General features: G+C 41.8%; 2 protein-coding genes across 8 annotated transcripts in view; one reads left to right on the top strand and one right to left on the bottom strand.

Annotated features, from left to right (window-relative positions):
• Nucleotides 1-4,816: 4,816 nt before the first annotated feature.
• Nucleotides 4,817-6,570, bottom strand: gdf15 (Growth differentiation factor-15). Its single transcript, XM_026150146.1, has 2 exons — nucleotides 6,178-6,570; nucleotides 4,817-5,660 (listed from the first exon to the last, which is right to left on the bottom strand). Exons 1-2 carry the CDS (start codon nucleotides 6,512-6,514, stop codon nucleotides 4,885-4,887), a joined length of 1,113 nt encoding a protein of 370 aa, XP_026005931.1. The 5' UTR covers nucleotides 6,515-6,570; the 3' UTR covers nucleotides 4,817-4,884.
• Nucleotides 6,571-10,098: 3,528 nt separating this feature from the next.
• mast3a (microtubule associated serine/threonine kinase 3a) overlaps nucleotides 10,099-16,740 on the top strand; it is a 30,697-nt gene continuing 24,055 nt past the window's right edge. For 2 of the 7 annotated variants that reach the window (XM_026148878.1, XM_026148874.1), the window contains exons 1-3: nucleotides 10,099-10,512; nucleotides 11,806-11,837; nucleotides 16,165-16,253. In XM_026148878.1, coding sequence (XP_026004663.1) covers nucleotides 10,471-10,512; nucleotides 11,806-11,837; nucleotides 16,165-16,253 — 163 coding nt within the window. In that variant the 5' untranslated portion in view covers nucleotides 10,099-10,470. Of the gene's footprint in view, nucleotides 10,513-11,803; nucleotides 11,838-13,289; nucleotides 13,803-16,164; nucleotides 16,254-16,740 lie in introns of those variants that run through there. The other 5 variants (XM_026148877.1, XM_026148873.1, XM_026148876.1 and 2 more) reach the window with 3 other exon arrangements.

Here is a 16,740-nt window from a genome sequence, read left to right as displayed (position 1 = left end):
CTTTCAGAGTAACTAGTTACTAGGGAAAGTAACTTTGGTTTTACTCAGAATTCTCTTGTTAATGTGTTGCTTCCATAACCCAGCAAGATTGCCAGTGTTCTAGCTTGCTTACTTGCCACACGTGCACTGTGCCACCTACCAATAGAAAGGAAAAAATAATGTGCACATTTCCACGAGAGAAATCCCACGCCTGATTCTATCCTAGCCTGCTTTTTACATCCAACACAAAAACTGCAGTCGTGGTGCTTTCGATTGTACTCAGAACTCGGAAATTCTGCCTTCTGAATAGGAAGATGTAGGTAACACCAGACTGCAGATGAGCTGCATACAGAGCTGGACTGGGACAAAAAAATTGTCCCGGGCATTTTGACTAGAGACCGGCCCACCATTATAGGAAAAATCATAAAGCCTTTGAATGAAAATAAACTCTGTTGTGACAGTGATGTACACTGTTCTGATGGTATATATGTATCAATCTATCGATTGTTTGTTGTAAGACTCAGATATTTTTTTTTTTTAAAAGTGAGACATTTTAAATGAGAATAAGAAAGTATTTCCTTGTGCCCCCCTTTCCCTTTTAATGCTCTACCTGGCCCCCTGGCAACACTTTGCTAGACCCGCCCCTGCACAGTTACCAGCTGTCAGCTACTTAGAAAAGGATCCTGGTGTTATTTGTCTCTCAGAAACAGTTCATTTATTAAGTGTTCATTTATTAAGTATTAATAAATAAGCGCTTTTCACAGCGCTTATTTATTAAGCGATGTGAAAAGCGCTTAATAAATAAAGTTTACTTACTTACTTACTAGTTTACTTCATAACTTCCCTTCAACTCATTCATGTTAACGAAAAGGTAAACCTGTTTCTCCATCACAGCTCTGATGATTCAGTAAGGACATCTCCTGGTTTCATCTTCATGTTTCCCTCTCACCACATAACCAAACCGATATCATGACCAGCAGGTTTACAGCTGTGGCTCCAGCCAACATCAGCTGATACTAGAAATTAATAATAAATAAATTCTAACAACAGCTGATCAAGCTTAAACTGCTGCTGTTGTTTACCGAGACATCCGCTGGTTTCCTCTTTCTGGTGCAAAGTGGGCGATAAATAAATAAGAGAGAAAAGCCGATCAGCTGATCATTGATCAATTTCATGATTGAAGTAGAAACAGGAGAGGGAGGGGGAGAGGATGAGAGAAGAAGAGGCAGCTTTGCAGCAAAGACAGAATAAATCCAGCTTTGTGTCTTTTTCATTGTAGCTGAAGTCCGGGACAAAATGTTCCTTTTCACCTCAATACGAAACGCGTAATATTTTCTGAATAGAGACGATTCCGTTTTTACGGGACGGTTGGCAACTCTAATAATTAACCTTATGAACAAAATAAAGTTCAACATCAGTAACATAGCACCACCCAGCTGTATAGAAACTCATGCTAGCTAGCACGCAGTACGGAAAAAGTCAACATAACGAAAATAAACTCCACCTAAACTTGGTTCATATCTGACCCAGATGGACTGCAGGTTATAACTTCTTACCTGAAGTTCAATTCACCTGACACTCTCGGACCAGCGGCTGCTTCGGGTCTCTCCTCTTGCCTCCCTTTCTCTCATCCACCTGCTGGCTTCCACCACTTGCTGATGTTATTGAATCTGTGGAAGCTCCGCGATAGCCACCACATGAAGTAACGAATAACGAGCCTATTTAAATCCCAGTAACGAGTAACACGTTCCCGGTTTTGGCATAATAACTAGTTACCGTGCTCGTTACCACAATAATAACGTAGTTACTGTAACGCGTTACTTAATAACATGTTAGTCCCAACACTGCGTATGACCCTGAAGGTAAGCGAGTCATGGACTAAAGTAAAACAGTATGTTGGATGTGCCAGCAATGCTCAATTACATGGGTGGGAACTAGTGTGTTAGCGCAGTTAGCTCCTTAAGGTGTTGGCTGTCCAGCCCCATGCACGGGCGATCAGGGGTAGCTCATTAAGGAGATTTGCCGTGTTGTGGCGTTAAGGTCATTTCAACGAGATTTACGCTGACAGCACTAGTGGGAACACAACGAATATGACTGCACATTTACTCTGACATCATCCTAGTGCAAAGACAAGTGGAAGCAGACAAAAACAACAAGCATGCATGCTACAAATTTACCCAGTCATTTAGACAGCGTTAGCACATGATTCTCCTTATGGGGACCTGATATGTTTAATATGCTGCTAAGAATATAGCCCAGAAGAAGCGGATAGTATAGCTTTTATTTTGGAAAGAGCCATTTCTCTGTAATAAACTCTCTTTTCCAAAGATGAGTGATTCCTCAATCAGATACAGGGCTCGCAAAATCGCTAGCCCGACGTCCCGGGGCTAGCGATTTTTCCAGTCGGGCTACCAAAATCTATCTCTGCCCTGCCCGTCGGGCTATTGTAGGAAGGAAAATATATGTCAATGCTTTTGCATTCTTTCGGAAATGTAGCTGGGTAATTATGTCATTGGCATCGGTGATCCACTGTCAATATGTGACATATTGAAATCGCGTTTGAATTTGCGCTTGTTTTTTGCTTTCACTTTGCAATTGCACGAACTGTGTATAGAGAGCAACAGCACTGATTGGTGAGTGATGATAATTTGCGCACCAATTCCTCTGACATCGTCTTATTAATCGTTAGCTTACTAGCAAACATGACAAGTGAAATCTCCCGCAGCTTAAACATGTGAGAGGTTGATCGCGCAGAGAATCGCTGAGGTGGTCAGAGGGCCTGGTAGCGCCAGTGTTCGGCAGCCTCGCCTCTGTCAGTGCGCCCCAGGGCAGCTGTGGCTACAATGTAGCTTACCATCACCAGTGTGTGAATGGGTGGATGACTGGATATGTAAAGCGCTTTGGGGTCCTTAGGGACTAGTAAAGCGCTATATAAATACAGGCCATTTATCATTTATTTAAATAAGACAGGTCAGGGTGAAGAAGTGACAACCAAAGAAAAGCTTACCACAAAACGGAAAAGTTATGACAAATCAGACTATAAGGCAAAAAGAAAGTGCAGCTTTATGGTTTCATGGACAAAAGAATTTCTGTGGCTGCGATATGATGAGCTATATAACCAGGGGTGCACATAAGTGGTGCGCATTCGCTGTCAAAATAAAAAACACGCACAAAGGTTAGGGTTAAATTTAAAAACTGTACTTTTGAGTTAAAATATATATTTATAATTTTAATAAATGACAAATTAAAAAGGCATGAACATTTTTTTTGTATGGAAAAAATATCGAACCGTGACACCAAAGTATCGAACCGAACCGTGAAGTTTGTGTATCATTGCACCCCTAATATATATATATATATATATATATATATATATATATATATATATATATATATATATATATCCCTTATGTTGTTTAACAAGATGATACTAAACACAGCGCCAAGGTCATTAAGGAGACTATCTCTTCTTTACAGCCTGATTTCTCTGGCACGCCTTGACCTGACACTATCAGCCACTTCAGGTTAGTACCTGATAGTGTTGTAACAACTCCTTCTGCCAAAAAAAAAGAAAGAAGAAGAAGTTTGGCTGCAGTTTAAAATGTAAATAAAAAACATAATCCACTGACCTCCAGATCATTAAGTTGATGGACAACATATGACTAAACGGTAGTTTTCCATAGTTTTCACTTATAGTGAATAGTGATTACATTACTTGCGTGGTTATTCAATCACTTCAAACGCTTTTTGTGATATTTTGATGTTGAGACTGTCAACACCTTTGGCCTATAAAAGAAAAGAGATGATGTCTTTTTTTTAATATTATCTTTCTATTTCATCTTTTATCTTTTCTAATGTAAATACACCTCTTTGACAAGCCCTGCTCCCTTTTCTTTCATCCTGACCGCTGTGAAGACAAGCCTAGACAAAAGCCTTCAGTGAGGCAGCCCCCGCACACTTGTGTGGTGCGGGTGCCAAAGGGCGGCCCTTGCTCAGTGCTAACAGAGTGACGTCATCGTGGCTGGACCTTGTGAGCCTAAGGAGGGATTACTAGTGACTAGCTCCACTGACAAAACCCTTTGAATTTTACCCGTGAGCTATCCGAGCCAAGGCTGATTTAGAAAGCTTTTGTTGGTATTTTTTTTTGTATTATACTTTGTTATTTGTACGACTTGCATACTACATTATCAGTTTGACATTTTGTGGCAGGGGCATGTTTGCCCCCGTGTTGCATCAGTTCTGCTTTAAACAGGTGGCTGGGAACTGAGACACCCAGCTGCCTTACTTTCCAAATGCCAAGTGTTTTCTCCTAGGATTTCACCTTCTTCTTTTTTTCATTTCATAACTTGCCAACTGCCTTCGCTAGAAGAGAGATCTGGACTTCAGACAGGCTGGTTAAGTAGCTGCACTCTTTTACAGTGGAGGCAAGGTGTTACAGTGTGTGTTTAAAGGCTCGTAGACAAGGAAATATTGTAAGAAAATATATTTTATTATCACAACTTTAAGTGCAGCAGTTCAGCATTTGGTATTTCCATATGAATGGAAATGTATAAGACATCAACCAAAATACAAAAAAAAAGAAACTCACAGAATCAGACAATCCAGTGCAATTAAATATTAAATAGTACTAAATAATGATGTAACAAATCAAAAACAAGGCAACACAAACAGTACCATAAATAGACTTAAATAAATAACTAATAGAAAATGTTTACAAGCACAGGTATTTTTGCTTTTTAAACTAATGCATAACTCTGATTTTAAATGTAATTGTTTCGTTAATACTCATTGAAAACCTTTGTTTTTTGTGTTTTTGTGTATGTAACGCTTAAAAAAAAAAAGACAACACACTCCAGAAAATACACTTCTTTAAATTTTGAAGAAGTGGTTGGTTGCATTTTCTCCTCAGGCACAGTAACATTTACTCACAATAAAGTCAGTGAAAGTAGTCAGTGTCAATTTTCCCCTGCTGTCGTAGTGCATGAGGACCATGGGCTCGTAGGCTGCCGGCACGCAACAGGGATGAGGTGTCCCTCCTTTGGTGATCTGGTGCAGCCGAGACTTGACCTGAGTGTGCATGCTTGCCGGCTTGTAGTTGTGGGGGCAGGTGCCGTCGCAAAAATGCATGGTGTATTCGACTGGGGCTACAACCCAGTCTGTCCAGCCGATGTCTTCGAAGGACACGGTGACTGACTTCCGGCAGCACCATCCTGGTTCAGCACAGTCATCTTCCTTGTTGGAGCGACGCTGCCTCGTCCTCTGCGCGGGGTTGGCTTGTGTGAGGTCTAATTCCAGAGAAAAGATCGGCTTGAGGGCCCCTCTGTTAGCCACCCCTACATCCACAACCAGTGGCTTCCCATTAGTCTTGAACCACTTCTCTACCTCTGGGATGATGTCCAGGTACGCATCTTGAATGTTTGAGATATTAGTTTGGGCTACAGAGTCAGTCCAGGCAGCCGGCCACACTGCTGGCTTTCCCCCATTGACTTTAATTTTAATCTCCTCCCTTGCTTCAGGCCTGACTGAAGTGAGTTTACCCAGAACCTGTCTGGAAATCTTCAGCTCTGCTCGAGCTACAGTCAAGTCATTCTGAATATTCGTATTCTTTTGGAAAACAGCTCTGTACCACCGCATGCTTGGACCTGACCGTGAACCCCTCCGAAGCGCTATAACTGGTGAAACTAAAGAAAAACACACACAAAAAACAACAAAGAAAATTAGAAACAAAGTTGTTTACATCCTTTGATCATTAGCATTGTGTCATAGAATAATTGGGAAGGGGGAAATAAAAGAGTATTGCATAAATTCTTTATGAAACTCTTGTAATTGGTTGTTATTGATAACACTAATAAAGTATCCTCAAAGTAAAGCATTGTGTATAAGGTGTGCCTGTCACGCTCATGATTTCTAAAAGCTTGCAGGAATGTGTTTGCTTTTTTACACCACAGTTTCATGACTATAGATTCTATTTTAAGCTACATCAGCCTTTATCAGGAATGTGAACTATTAGGAAAGATATTATTCGTAGTATTCATAACCACATCACTATAGCAGGTTTTGCAAGTACACAGTGTTAAACCTATACTATAATAAAGCCTCAGTCTTCTTCTTGTAATCCAACTTTCTAACCTGGCTTTTCACATCACTATTACAGCAGCTCAAGTGGGCGGCCCCGTCTAACAGAGTTCTCATCTGTACCTGGAAAGAGCACAGTGGACATGGTGGATTGCGAGTTTTCCCCCATTGGCTGGCTGGAATTTCCTCTTATCTCCCTTATTTTTCTCCTGTAGAGCTGATACATCTCCCTAAGCTCCTTTTTCGAGGCCTTTTGGGTCAGTCTTGGCTCCACGTCCATACCCAAAGAGCTGAGGATCCCTGTCTTCACAGCCTCCAGAAGCAGAACTGCCTGGCTGTCCATGCTCTCCATATCAGGTGTGTTTTCGTGGGCCTTGTGAAGCTGGCCTTCCCCTGAGGTGGAGGCGAGGAGCAGCAGCGTGCAGGTGACGAGTGGGAGAATCGTGTGGGAGATGCACATGGTGAGCCAGCCGGGTAGGTCTGATTTGTGAGAGCAGCAGCAGTCAATGGATAAGGTTTGCCTATGCTATGAACTAAATTCCTGGCATGCCTTCATTTATAGTGCTCCTGTGTTGCCACACCCCTGTTTGGTCAGGTGAGCCTGTGATGGGCTCATCCAGAGCCATATGTCATAATATGGTAGCATTTTGTGTTATGTGACAACAAGATGTCAACTATAACATCAGAAATGTAAGAAAGAAAATTTTTAATCGTTTGCAAGTTTTTTTGTTTTTATCAACACACAGAAGGAGGCGACAGCAGAAATGGGATGAAGAGATTTTGGGATAAGATTTGGTTACGTCCACCTCAGCATGATGAAGCATTTGAATTTCCAGTTATTCATTACTTTTCGCAAATAAATGATCCACACGGACCACTTCGAAGAAGTCCAACAGAGTTATGCATGTGATAGTTTAATGACCCTCACCAGTCTGTGTCTAAATGTTTCCAATGCAGCTGTGCCCAGTACAGTCAAAGGTCAAAAGCAAGTTCCAACTGATGAGAGATTCACCTAACATGTGTAAGCGGGCTGGCCATTTTCTGGCAAAGATAATAAAAAAAATAAACAAAGGGAGACAGTTTATTACGTCTATATCAAGGCTCTTAATGTTGAGCACCCTACAGAGTAAATGTCTCAAGGTTAGATAGAAGACAGATAAAAGAACAAAGAGGTAATCAATGTCAAAACAGGGAACTTTCTTAATCTGCCATGACAGCAATCATGTGGTCACACAATAGACCTAAGCTTAAATGTGTATTTTAGCACGAAATGGATCTGCATATCTGATCTCAGCCTCTTCTGTCCCCTGTGCTGAACAAGAGAGCAAAAATGCTGCAGTTTCCGTCACTGATGATTGATAGGACAGACTAAAGAAGTAAACAAATACATCATGAAGCTCTGCCAAGACCTTATCAGCACGTATAAGTCTCACTTTGGTCAGTAATAAGGGTCAGTGCACTGCCAAGCATTCTCCCCACCCTTATAATTGCAGAGATGTGTGCGAATCTGTAAACAGTGAGTCACCAAGGTGATGAAACAATCATGTGCTTTCCCAGGTGAGTTTTTGCCGGATGAAAGCGAGTGAAAGGTGTAAAGTGACTCACGCTGAACTGACACCCTGGTTTAATCTGTCATTAAATGTTTACAGTCTTCTCTGTCGGTCTTCATCTATTGTTAAGTGAGATAGGAAAAAACCCTCTGACTCATTTTGTCAGCATGACTGAGGAGTTTCAGAGTACTGACAGTGAATGTCATCTCACACACTGCCCAGACCTGATGCAAAGTGTCATCAGACAAGACTAAAATGATGTAAAAGTATGTGTGTCCTTCTGTGTGATATATATATATACACACACATATGTGTCTGATGACACGTTGCATCACGTCTGGGCATCAGGTTCGAGCTGTGAGTGCATATGATGAAATTCACTCTCAGTACGATATACAGCTGTTTTATATAGCTACATATATATATAGATACATAATATGTATTTTTATATGTTTTACAAACCCTCCAGGCACAGAAACGTTCAATTCAGCAGTCATTTCGATTGAACTGCACCCATGTCATACGTGTTTTTGTTTGAAAAAGTTTTCAGAAACAACGTGACAGTGGATCATATAGATAGATAGATTTTAATTTAAAAAATAAATAAATCATGTTAATATTTCATTGACACGATTTATGACATTAATAATAATAATGGATTGGATTTATATAGCGCTTTTCAAGGCACCCAAAGCGCTTTACAATGCCACTATTCATTCACTCTCGCATTCACACAACCTTAGCTTGCCTTCCACAGCTTGTAGCCACAGCTGCACTGGGGCAGACTGACAGAGGCGAGGCTGGATATCGCGCCATCGGCCCCTTTGGCCGTAAAGTAGGGTAAAGTGTCTTGCCCAAGGACACAACGACCAGGACAGAGAGGGATCGAACTGGCAACCTTGCCCAGGGATCGAACCGGCAACCTTCCGGTTACAGATACGCTTCCTCAACCCCCTGAGCGACGGTTGCCTAACAATCATATCTGTAACTGAAACCATTCCCATAAGATAACGAGGTGACGTTTTCAAGTTCAGACAGCTTGCGCATTGACTTATTGCACCGTGGCGCCCCCTCGTGATCGTAAAGCTACACTACAGAATTTAATTAGCTAAGTGAGGCTGGATTTGGTCAGGAGAAGGACGCAATTTTTAGCATAAACCTGAACCCAAGGTTGAGACAGACCAATAATACAGAAATGCTTTCTGTTCCAGATGTGAAATATTTTCTATATCTAACATGTCTGTGATTTCATCTCTAAACTGAGAAGTAACTACCAAACTTCACAATTGTACGGGGAGTTTTATCTCTTCCTCTTTACCTTTCCTTTTCAGTGAACAAAAATAAACTTAGACTGAGTAAAAAGAGACACGGACGACTGGTGCGGTAGTAAAAAGATGACTTCAGCGGAGCTCCAAACGCTTTCACGGTCAGTCTTGACAACAGGCCGATGCACAATAGGGATTCTGTCTGTTTCCAGTTAAATTAGATTCAAAGAAAAATGAATCAGGTGAATACAACAGCAGGCCGAGCGTCACAGGGGGAATCCACCCATCTTCAGTGTCTCATGGTTGGAAATCACTTCCTTGTAGGATTATGGTGTGCTTGGGCTGTAGTCTTGTTTGCCGAAGAGAACAGATTTAAAGAAAGGCAAACAGAAAACCCAAACACATTACTGTTTGTCTGTGATCACCATGGCTGACTGGCCGCAGAGGTTTGAAGTCAAAGACCTATACAGAGAACATGAGGAAACAATTTCAAAATATTTAATTCAAAGGTCTAATGCTTTAAATCTGCCACAAAAAGTCTGAAACACTTTTCACTTTTCATAAAAAGCTGTTTCGAACAAATATGAAAAAATGTGGATATGTTTTAGTCAAGTGTTTCACACCTTCCCTCCGTAAAGCAGTCACACAAAGACAAAACAACACACCAGTGTGATAAACTGAGTCACTGTATTCAGTCACTCAGCTGAAAAAACCCAAAACTTTATTCTGACACAGTAAGTTTCCACTTTAGCTGTTTCAAATCAACAGTGAATTTCACGGGAGAACAAGGAAGGGTTCACATCCCCTCCCCTTATGTAAACTCACGTGTTACATCACAGGAGAAGAGATCGACCATTGTTTTATGAAAAAAACAAAACAAACAAGCCCCAAAACAAAAACATCATAGTGTCACTGCGTGACAGGCACAGATCAGTCCCCGCTGTTCAGCTTGACTTGAGAGCTCGGTTGTTGCGCATCCTCTCACTGTTAAAGCATGATTCCTCCAGGCACAAGCTGTTATTTGGCATGATGGTTTTTTTTTTCTTTTTTCACAAGCTCACGAGAAACATCCTGCGTGGATGGCAGCATGCGGAAATGAATGGAGTGCGAGTGTTTCATGGGAATTTTGGTGGCAATGAAGAAAGGTGTCTGTTTCACACCTGTGTTGAATATTCATGAATTGGTTTTTTTTGTTTTGTTTTGTTTTATTTATGGGGGTGGGAGGTCTTGGGTTCTTAGGGGTTAAAAAAGGCCATTTAGCTACAGACAGTAAGGCGGTCAGCTTTTTGACAACTAGATGATAGAACGTCGATAAGAAGGTCAAAGCGCCAACCCCTCTCTTCATTAATAAGGTTAACACGCTGCATCTCTTCCTGGTCAGGTGATCAGCTGACTGGAGGACTGGTGGTGGCCACCTTTTGTGGTAGGTCGTGCATGGGAGGAGAAGGGGGAGGAGTAGGAGGAGGTGTTGATGGTGGTGCAGTAGAAGCAGCAACAGCAGGAGGGAGGAGGAGTGTATCCAACGCTCCCGGGGAGAGAACGGAGCGCAGGAATGGGCTGACTGACCGGGGATCCGCCGTGTGCTTTCGTTGTCTTCAGTGATGGATGAGCCGAATATCCTGAGACGCCGCGGTCTACTACAGGTAAACGGAGGCTGGCTGTCATGACAGCGCGCGGTTGTGGTTGTTTCTAGGGAAACGAGATTAGCTCAAAGTGATGAGCCATTTGCCGACGATGCAAGGCATTGATGTCAGCGTGGCTTATGTGGCGTCAGCTTATTTTTCATTTAAAAAAAAACCCCAAAACTTTCACCGTTGCTCTTTAGATCTGTGCTTTATTGATTAGATTATGTGGCATCGTTAGAAAATATTATGTGCACTGAGCATCTACCCCATGCCCTGTGGGCATCCTTTCAGAAAAGGTGGAGTCCCACGAACCGCAGCAACGGGGACACATAATAAATTTTATGAATGTAAGGTGTGTATATCAGACCTGACCTCACTACTACTTAGCTATGTGTTTATTTTGGAGCTCTTTCTGTGTGCTTTGGACAATCTGGTTGCCTTGGTGATCTGGAGCACAAAAGCCAATGGTTCCTGGAAGACTGTCAGAAACATCTTCTCCTGGGTGCCATGTTCATTTGAGATGTTCACAGAATAATTAAGTGTTTGTTTTTGCTCCATTAATGTCTGTATTTTCTGAATTCATTTAGTAGGCAAAGCTGCATTGTTTCCACCCAGGGTCTGTTGAGGCGGTAACACTGATCATCAGTCCAAACTGGGTGTTCCCATTCCCTTGTCTCTGTTTATAGTAACTAGCCTTTTCCCACCTTGCATTCATTGAATTTCGATGGAGTGGAGCGATGCAGTTACAATGAAAATAACGGTCATGGTGGAAATGCTGTTTCAGTGCACAGTTCTCCCTTTTTTAAAACCATCTTCATAGTCACTTTCTCAATTTTCAGACCACTGGAGGTAATGAAACAAGTGCAGGTAGTCTCAAATTCTGTGCACAGACTCTCGCAGTGTGACATGGTGCCACCCTTCAAATCCTGACTGGCAAGAGCAGTTTTACAGTCCTCTTAGCTGAAACTCACGGACCGAGGATTTGCAATTAAATGGCTACAAGGCCCACTTGTCATCGCCAGAAACTAGGCCATTCAGCAGCTAATGATATTTACATAGTGCCGATGAAAAAATAAACAGGAGTGACACAGAACAAGGCCACCAGGAAAAACTGCAGCGTTATTATTAGCACCTTGTGACTGTAAGCATGAAATGTAATTCATAGCAGTGTATTCAAAATGATAGGTGTCCTCCTTGACAGCAAAAGAAGACCTTTAAGATGATGCCAGTGATTTCAGAGCAAAGGTGGAAGATGTCCCCACCACCACCATCACATTTTTCTTAATTCAGCCTTTCCCTCTTCTCTTATAGAAAGAACTGAGTCTTCCTCGTAGGGGAAATCTGTAAGTATGTCATCTGGGCAATTCTGTGCATCTTTCGCTCTTTGTCCCCCTTTGCACCTTTTTTGTGCCTCAAACCAGGCCAGTCAGTTGTCTGTCACATGTGGGCTTTATTGTGCATGCATGCTGCTTTTCCTGACGGTAAACATTTACTTCTTCACATCCTGAAGTGCAGGAACTTCTTAAAGCACCTAAGAAATTTGGCTGAAAGATAGAGCAGGCTCACTGCCCAAGACTGGTTTTATGTAAATGTTAGGAGGGGGAAAACAGAGGAAGAGAGTGGGAGACATTGTAGGTCTCAGTGTGAGAGAATAAATTAAGCCGCTTCTTCTTTTACTGAAAGAATCCAGGCTTTGAATCTGCTTTTGTATTTAGTGCTAGAGTTGATTTAACATCCTAGTGCCTATATCATTGTATATTATTAGCTGAACTGAGCGAGCAAGCTGAGGAAGATCTAACAGGTAACTGCTTAGTTGTGACTGTTTATTTATTTTTTTGCCAAATGTTTAGCCTGCACAAAATTCCTACGTTATTAGATCATCGTTACAGCTCATTTCAGACATTAGGAGTAGAACAGCAGTGATACATTGGAGTGCATGAAGAAAGTTACCTGAGAATTTGTTGCCAAACAGAAGCCGTTCTGGTTAAAAATAAATAAATAAATACATGTGACTCCAACTTGTCCAGGGACTTTCCCTGGAATGGGCTAGAGCTGAAGCCAAGATAGTTTCAATAGCTGGGAATGAAAGGAAATACCAGAATCACTGAATAATATGTATTCATCTCAGCTGACAGTTTCAAAGATCTTTAGAAGCTACATGTGTTTGTGCTGCTTACCTACACTTGTCCCACTGCCAGTATAGTGTTGTGAGACAAAGTTATGTTTGTGCAATAAAATCCTTTGTATCCCATTGTCTCTGATATCTGTTGGCCAAGTCAGGTGATTTCATTAAGGCTTTTCTGTCTTCTAATATACATCTATATGCATATATTGCTGTATTAACCTTATACAGGACAAAAATGAGCACTCTCTCGTTGGGCACAGTGTGTGTGTGTGTGTGTGTGTGTGTGTGTGTGTGTGTGTGTGTGTGTGTGTGTGTGTGTAAAGAAGTTAATTTAATATATTTATCACAGTTAATACCTGTATTTTAAAACGTAAGAAAAAAGACTTAAACTCTCCGAACCATTGTTTTATATAGGCTTTGAAATCAATAAAAGTCGCGAGCATCCCTATAATCTCTATTGAAAAAATGTTACCTTCAAGACTATCGGACGCTCTGAAAATAGTCTTTCTAATTTTGATATAACTTCTTGTCAAATGTTATATTTATTGTTTCTATTAAAAAAAATAAAAGAGAAGAATTAAAAAGAACAGGGAAAAAAAGATTTATCGTTGAAAATCTTAGATTTTTGTACCGGATGGATTATTTGTGTCATAGCGTTTTAAACCAGTATTTCCGACAGGACATGAAAGCATCAGAAATCCCTCCTCCTGCTGGCGCGCGGCGATGCGGCTGCGCGTTGCGGCAGAGACGTTGCTGTGGTTGAAAGTTTCTGTCTCCAGAATAACGCTTTACGTTTTGTCGAAGCTAGTTATCGGTCGATAATGTTGCACCTCGTGGGAGACAGGTTGTCTCGAAAATTTTACTGATGACATTGAAAAGGAGCAGCGTGACCATGGCCGTCGCAGTTGCTAGCACCGCCGAGCTGCCCTGCCCGGGGTCTGGGGTCAGTCTGTATCGAAGAAGCAGAAAGGAGTTTGTGCCTTTGGAGTCGACGTACTAGCCTAAATCGACAGGGGAGACTGTTTACCGCGATGCCCCCTCTTTAACGACAGTATACTAATTCTCATATCGGATCGGATTTAGCGGTCACCTCCAACATGTCTGATCAAAACTACTACTGGACCGTGCTGCCGAGCTACAAAACTAGTTTTGTGACCGGGGCCATGATGAAAAGATCGAAAAGGTAACAAAACCTAAAGCCTGTTTCTAACTAGAAAATTATCCTTGAAAATGGAGACGAATGTTAATTAGCCTCGACCAAACTGCTGCAAAACGTCTGGGGGGGGGGGGGGGGTTGTATGTTTGTCATCGGCTGTGCCGTTCAGTCTCTGAGAAACAGCAATTTGTTGAACGTCGTAATTTCGAGCTATTTGATTCAAGGCGCTTAATGGCAACCTCCAGACTGTCTGCTAATATAGCCGCTTCACAGCTCAGACATCTGATCCCTCCGGAGGGTCTGTGATAGCCCCTCAGCATTGCACTGTATGTGTCGGTTACATCCGCCCTAGTTTTTGTTTCCGACAGAGAAACGTGGCCATTGTAGACTGTTGTGTGTATGTGTGCGGGCAGGCTGCATTGTCTGCTGCCAGCTGTCGCATAAAGCGACACCAGGGCCCACTGCTGATCGGTGCACTGATGCGGTTAGTGGGACAGTAGTGTTGTAAACGTGCTTTCATCAATCAGATAAATCCAGTCAGCTCTTAAGGTGTCTTAGCCCTTAATGCACTCAATATGTCTTTGGCAGTCAGTGAGTTCATAGTGATCTTAAATTGTCGCGTCTCTACCTCTCACCTCTTTGTCATAATCTGAACACATAATTGTTGGTTTGCTGGCACAATTTGCCTTTGTTACAGTGGTGTAAACCGCAAGAGCTGCAGTTTATATTGCAGGATTTAAAAATGTAAATGTACTGCTATTGAGTGAAGCTTCAGAAGAAGAAGCCATTAGCACGCTGAAACATAGGCTATCTGTGGAATGTCAAACTATCCACTCTTTCCATGTAGTTGGGGGGTCATGCATCAATCAGTGATGTGGCCGATCCACCACAGTGAGCTGATGAAATTGGCTTCAGTTAACAAATGCAGCAGACATAGTTAACACGCAGGACTGTTTCAGTGGCCTACATTCATCATGTTTCATGTCTTCCTGCAAGATCCATACAAACCATTATTGTTAGTCCCAAATATCAGTCGTCTTATGACTGCTAGCTGTTGATGAAGCGCTCACGTGGTGTGCCAGTGTGATACAGTGGTGCTCTCATATCTTTCGGCACAGGTTCTGGAGTGTTTTTGCTGATGTTTATTTTTTTTAACAGGAGCAAAAAAGCGAACCTTCACAGTGTTTCTGTGGTTGGAGGTGTACTGTATACACTTTGAAGCCCAACTCTTGGCACACGTTGACCCTCTCATCCTTCTGTTTCTGTGGCACTTTGAGTCTTTATGGGTTGAGGGGCCATATAGTTTGTGAATCTGCCTTTGCACCGACCCAGAAATGTCAGGCTTTGTTGTCGTCTCAGCCCCTCAATTATTTTAGGTCACTGCCAGAAGGAAAGGGAGACAGGATCTACTTTACCGACATGAAACAGAAAGCATTGAGATCACAAACGGGGGGGAACAAAGAAAACTGAAAAGAAGCCAAAACTGTAATCTTAATGAAAACATGGAGTTAACACCTGCGTGCAGAAACCTGCAGGCACCAAATACAAACATACAGGAAATGGACAAAATAACACTGGTACTCTAAAGTAATGTTATACTTGGACTGGTAAGCCAAAAAGGCATTAGGTTGTTTGCTTTACTCCAAAAGCTGCATCAAAAGAGCATTTTAAACTCTACAAATATATGCAAATTAGAAGAAACACTGTTTGTAAATTGAAACCAAAAAACCGATCAGGACAAACAACACAGACCAGCTTCAAAAATACCAGCAGAAGTGAAACAACACTTCACAGCTCACAAAGACCGAAGTACAAACATGTGGACGGTGTGTCATGGCCTGCTCAATTATATCAGGGGTCACTTGGACCATTTTATTTATTTCCATCATGATAAAACAGCTTTCCAAAGTTCTTATTGTCTAATCAGGCTCTGCCAGTGGTACTGATAAGTAATATATTTCCCTTATCTCACATGACAATACTCTCAGACGTCATTGGATCGTACTACACTGCTCAATCCAGACTTCACATTATTTACTGATTAGAAGTGGCTAAAAGAAAAACAAAAAGTTTAATTCCTCTAAATATTAGAGCAGGTAATGTGTAGTTAGCGCTGATGCATAAGAAAGAAGTTGCACTCAAGTTGGTTTGTTTATATATTTACATGCCAACATGTTTGTAGTCATGCATGCTTTGTATGTATATACATAATTACAGTGGCATTACTATTGTCAGCACATCAAAAAAATATGAATTCAGAGGCTGATCGAGTTTGATTTTTTTTTTTTCCCCCACAGATTGATAAACAAAGTGTGCTTGGATCATGTTTGTTACAACACTGCATAAAACAGATGATCACTCTCTTCTGTTTGCTGTTTTCCACTCACAGTTCCCGTAACAACAAGAGAAGGAGTTTGGCGGTCGGGACCCCATCGCCCACGCTGTCACGACCACTTTCACCTCTCCCACTCGCCACAGGTACTTGTGTTTCGGTTTTACCCGTTTGTCTGCTCGCCTCAGTGCAGGGTTTATTGGATTGGCTCATCAGAATTCCTGCATTTAGCCACCGCTGATTGTGTGTGAAGCAGAGAAGTTACAGAGAGTGGAATGTTGAGGAGAGCACAGGATTGCCTGTCTCATGTAGGATCATCAGTCTCAAGATTTTTTGATGCTGTATGTCATGAAGCAATCGCTAGTTTACCTCTGGTGCTTTGTTTTATTTCCTTCTTTCTCATAATGTGCCCACAGTAGAGTGTAAAAGCCATACAATGCTTTTCCTTGTGATCATTTTTAATGTAGTCCCTTCTAGGCTTCCTCATCATTTGATCTCTCCACTTAAAAAGTGTCATTCCGTGTATCCCCCTTTTTTGTGACTTGTCCTCAGGGACAGTGGAAGTCCTTTAATTACCTTTTTAGCAGTATGCAATATGGTGTGATTGTACCAAATACCCCCTGCTGTCTGTTG

This window comes from Astatotilapia calliptera, chromosome 18 (assembly GCF_900246225.1).
Source record: "Astatotilapia calliptera chromosome 18, fAstCal1.2, whole genome shotgun sequence".
In the NCBI taxonomy this organism is placed as follows: domain Eukaryota; kingdom Metazoa; phylum Chordata; class Actinopteri; order Cichliformes; family Cichlidae; genus Astatotilapia; species Astatotilapia calliptera.
Note: the sequence above shows the minus strand (reverse complement) of the source record. Positions and strands in the feature narration are given on the sequence as shown.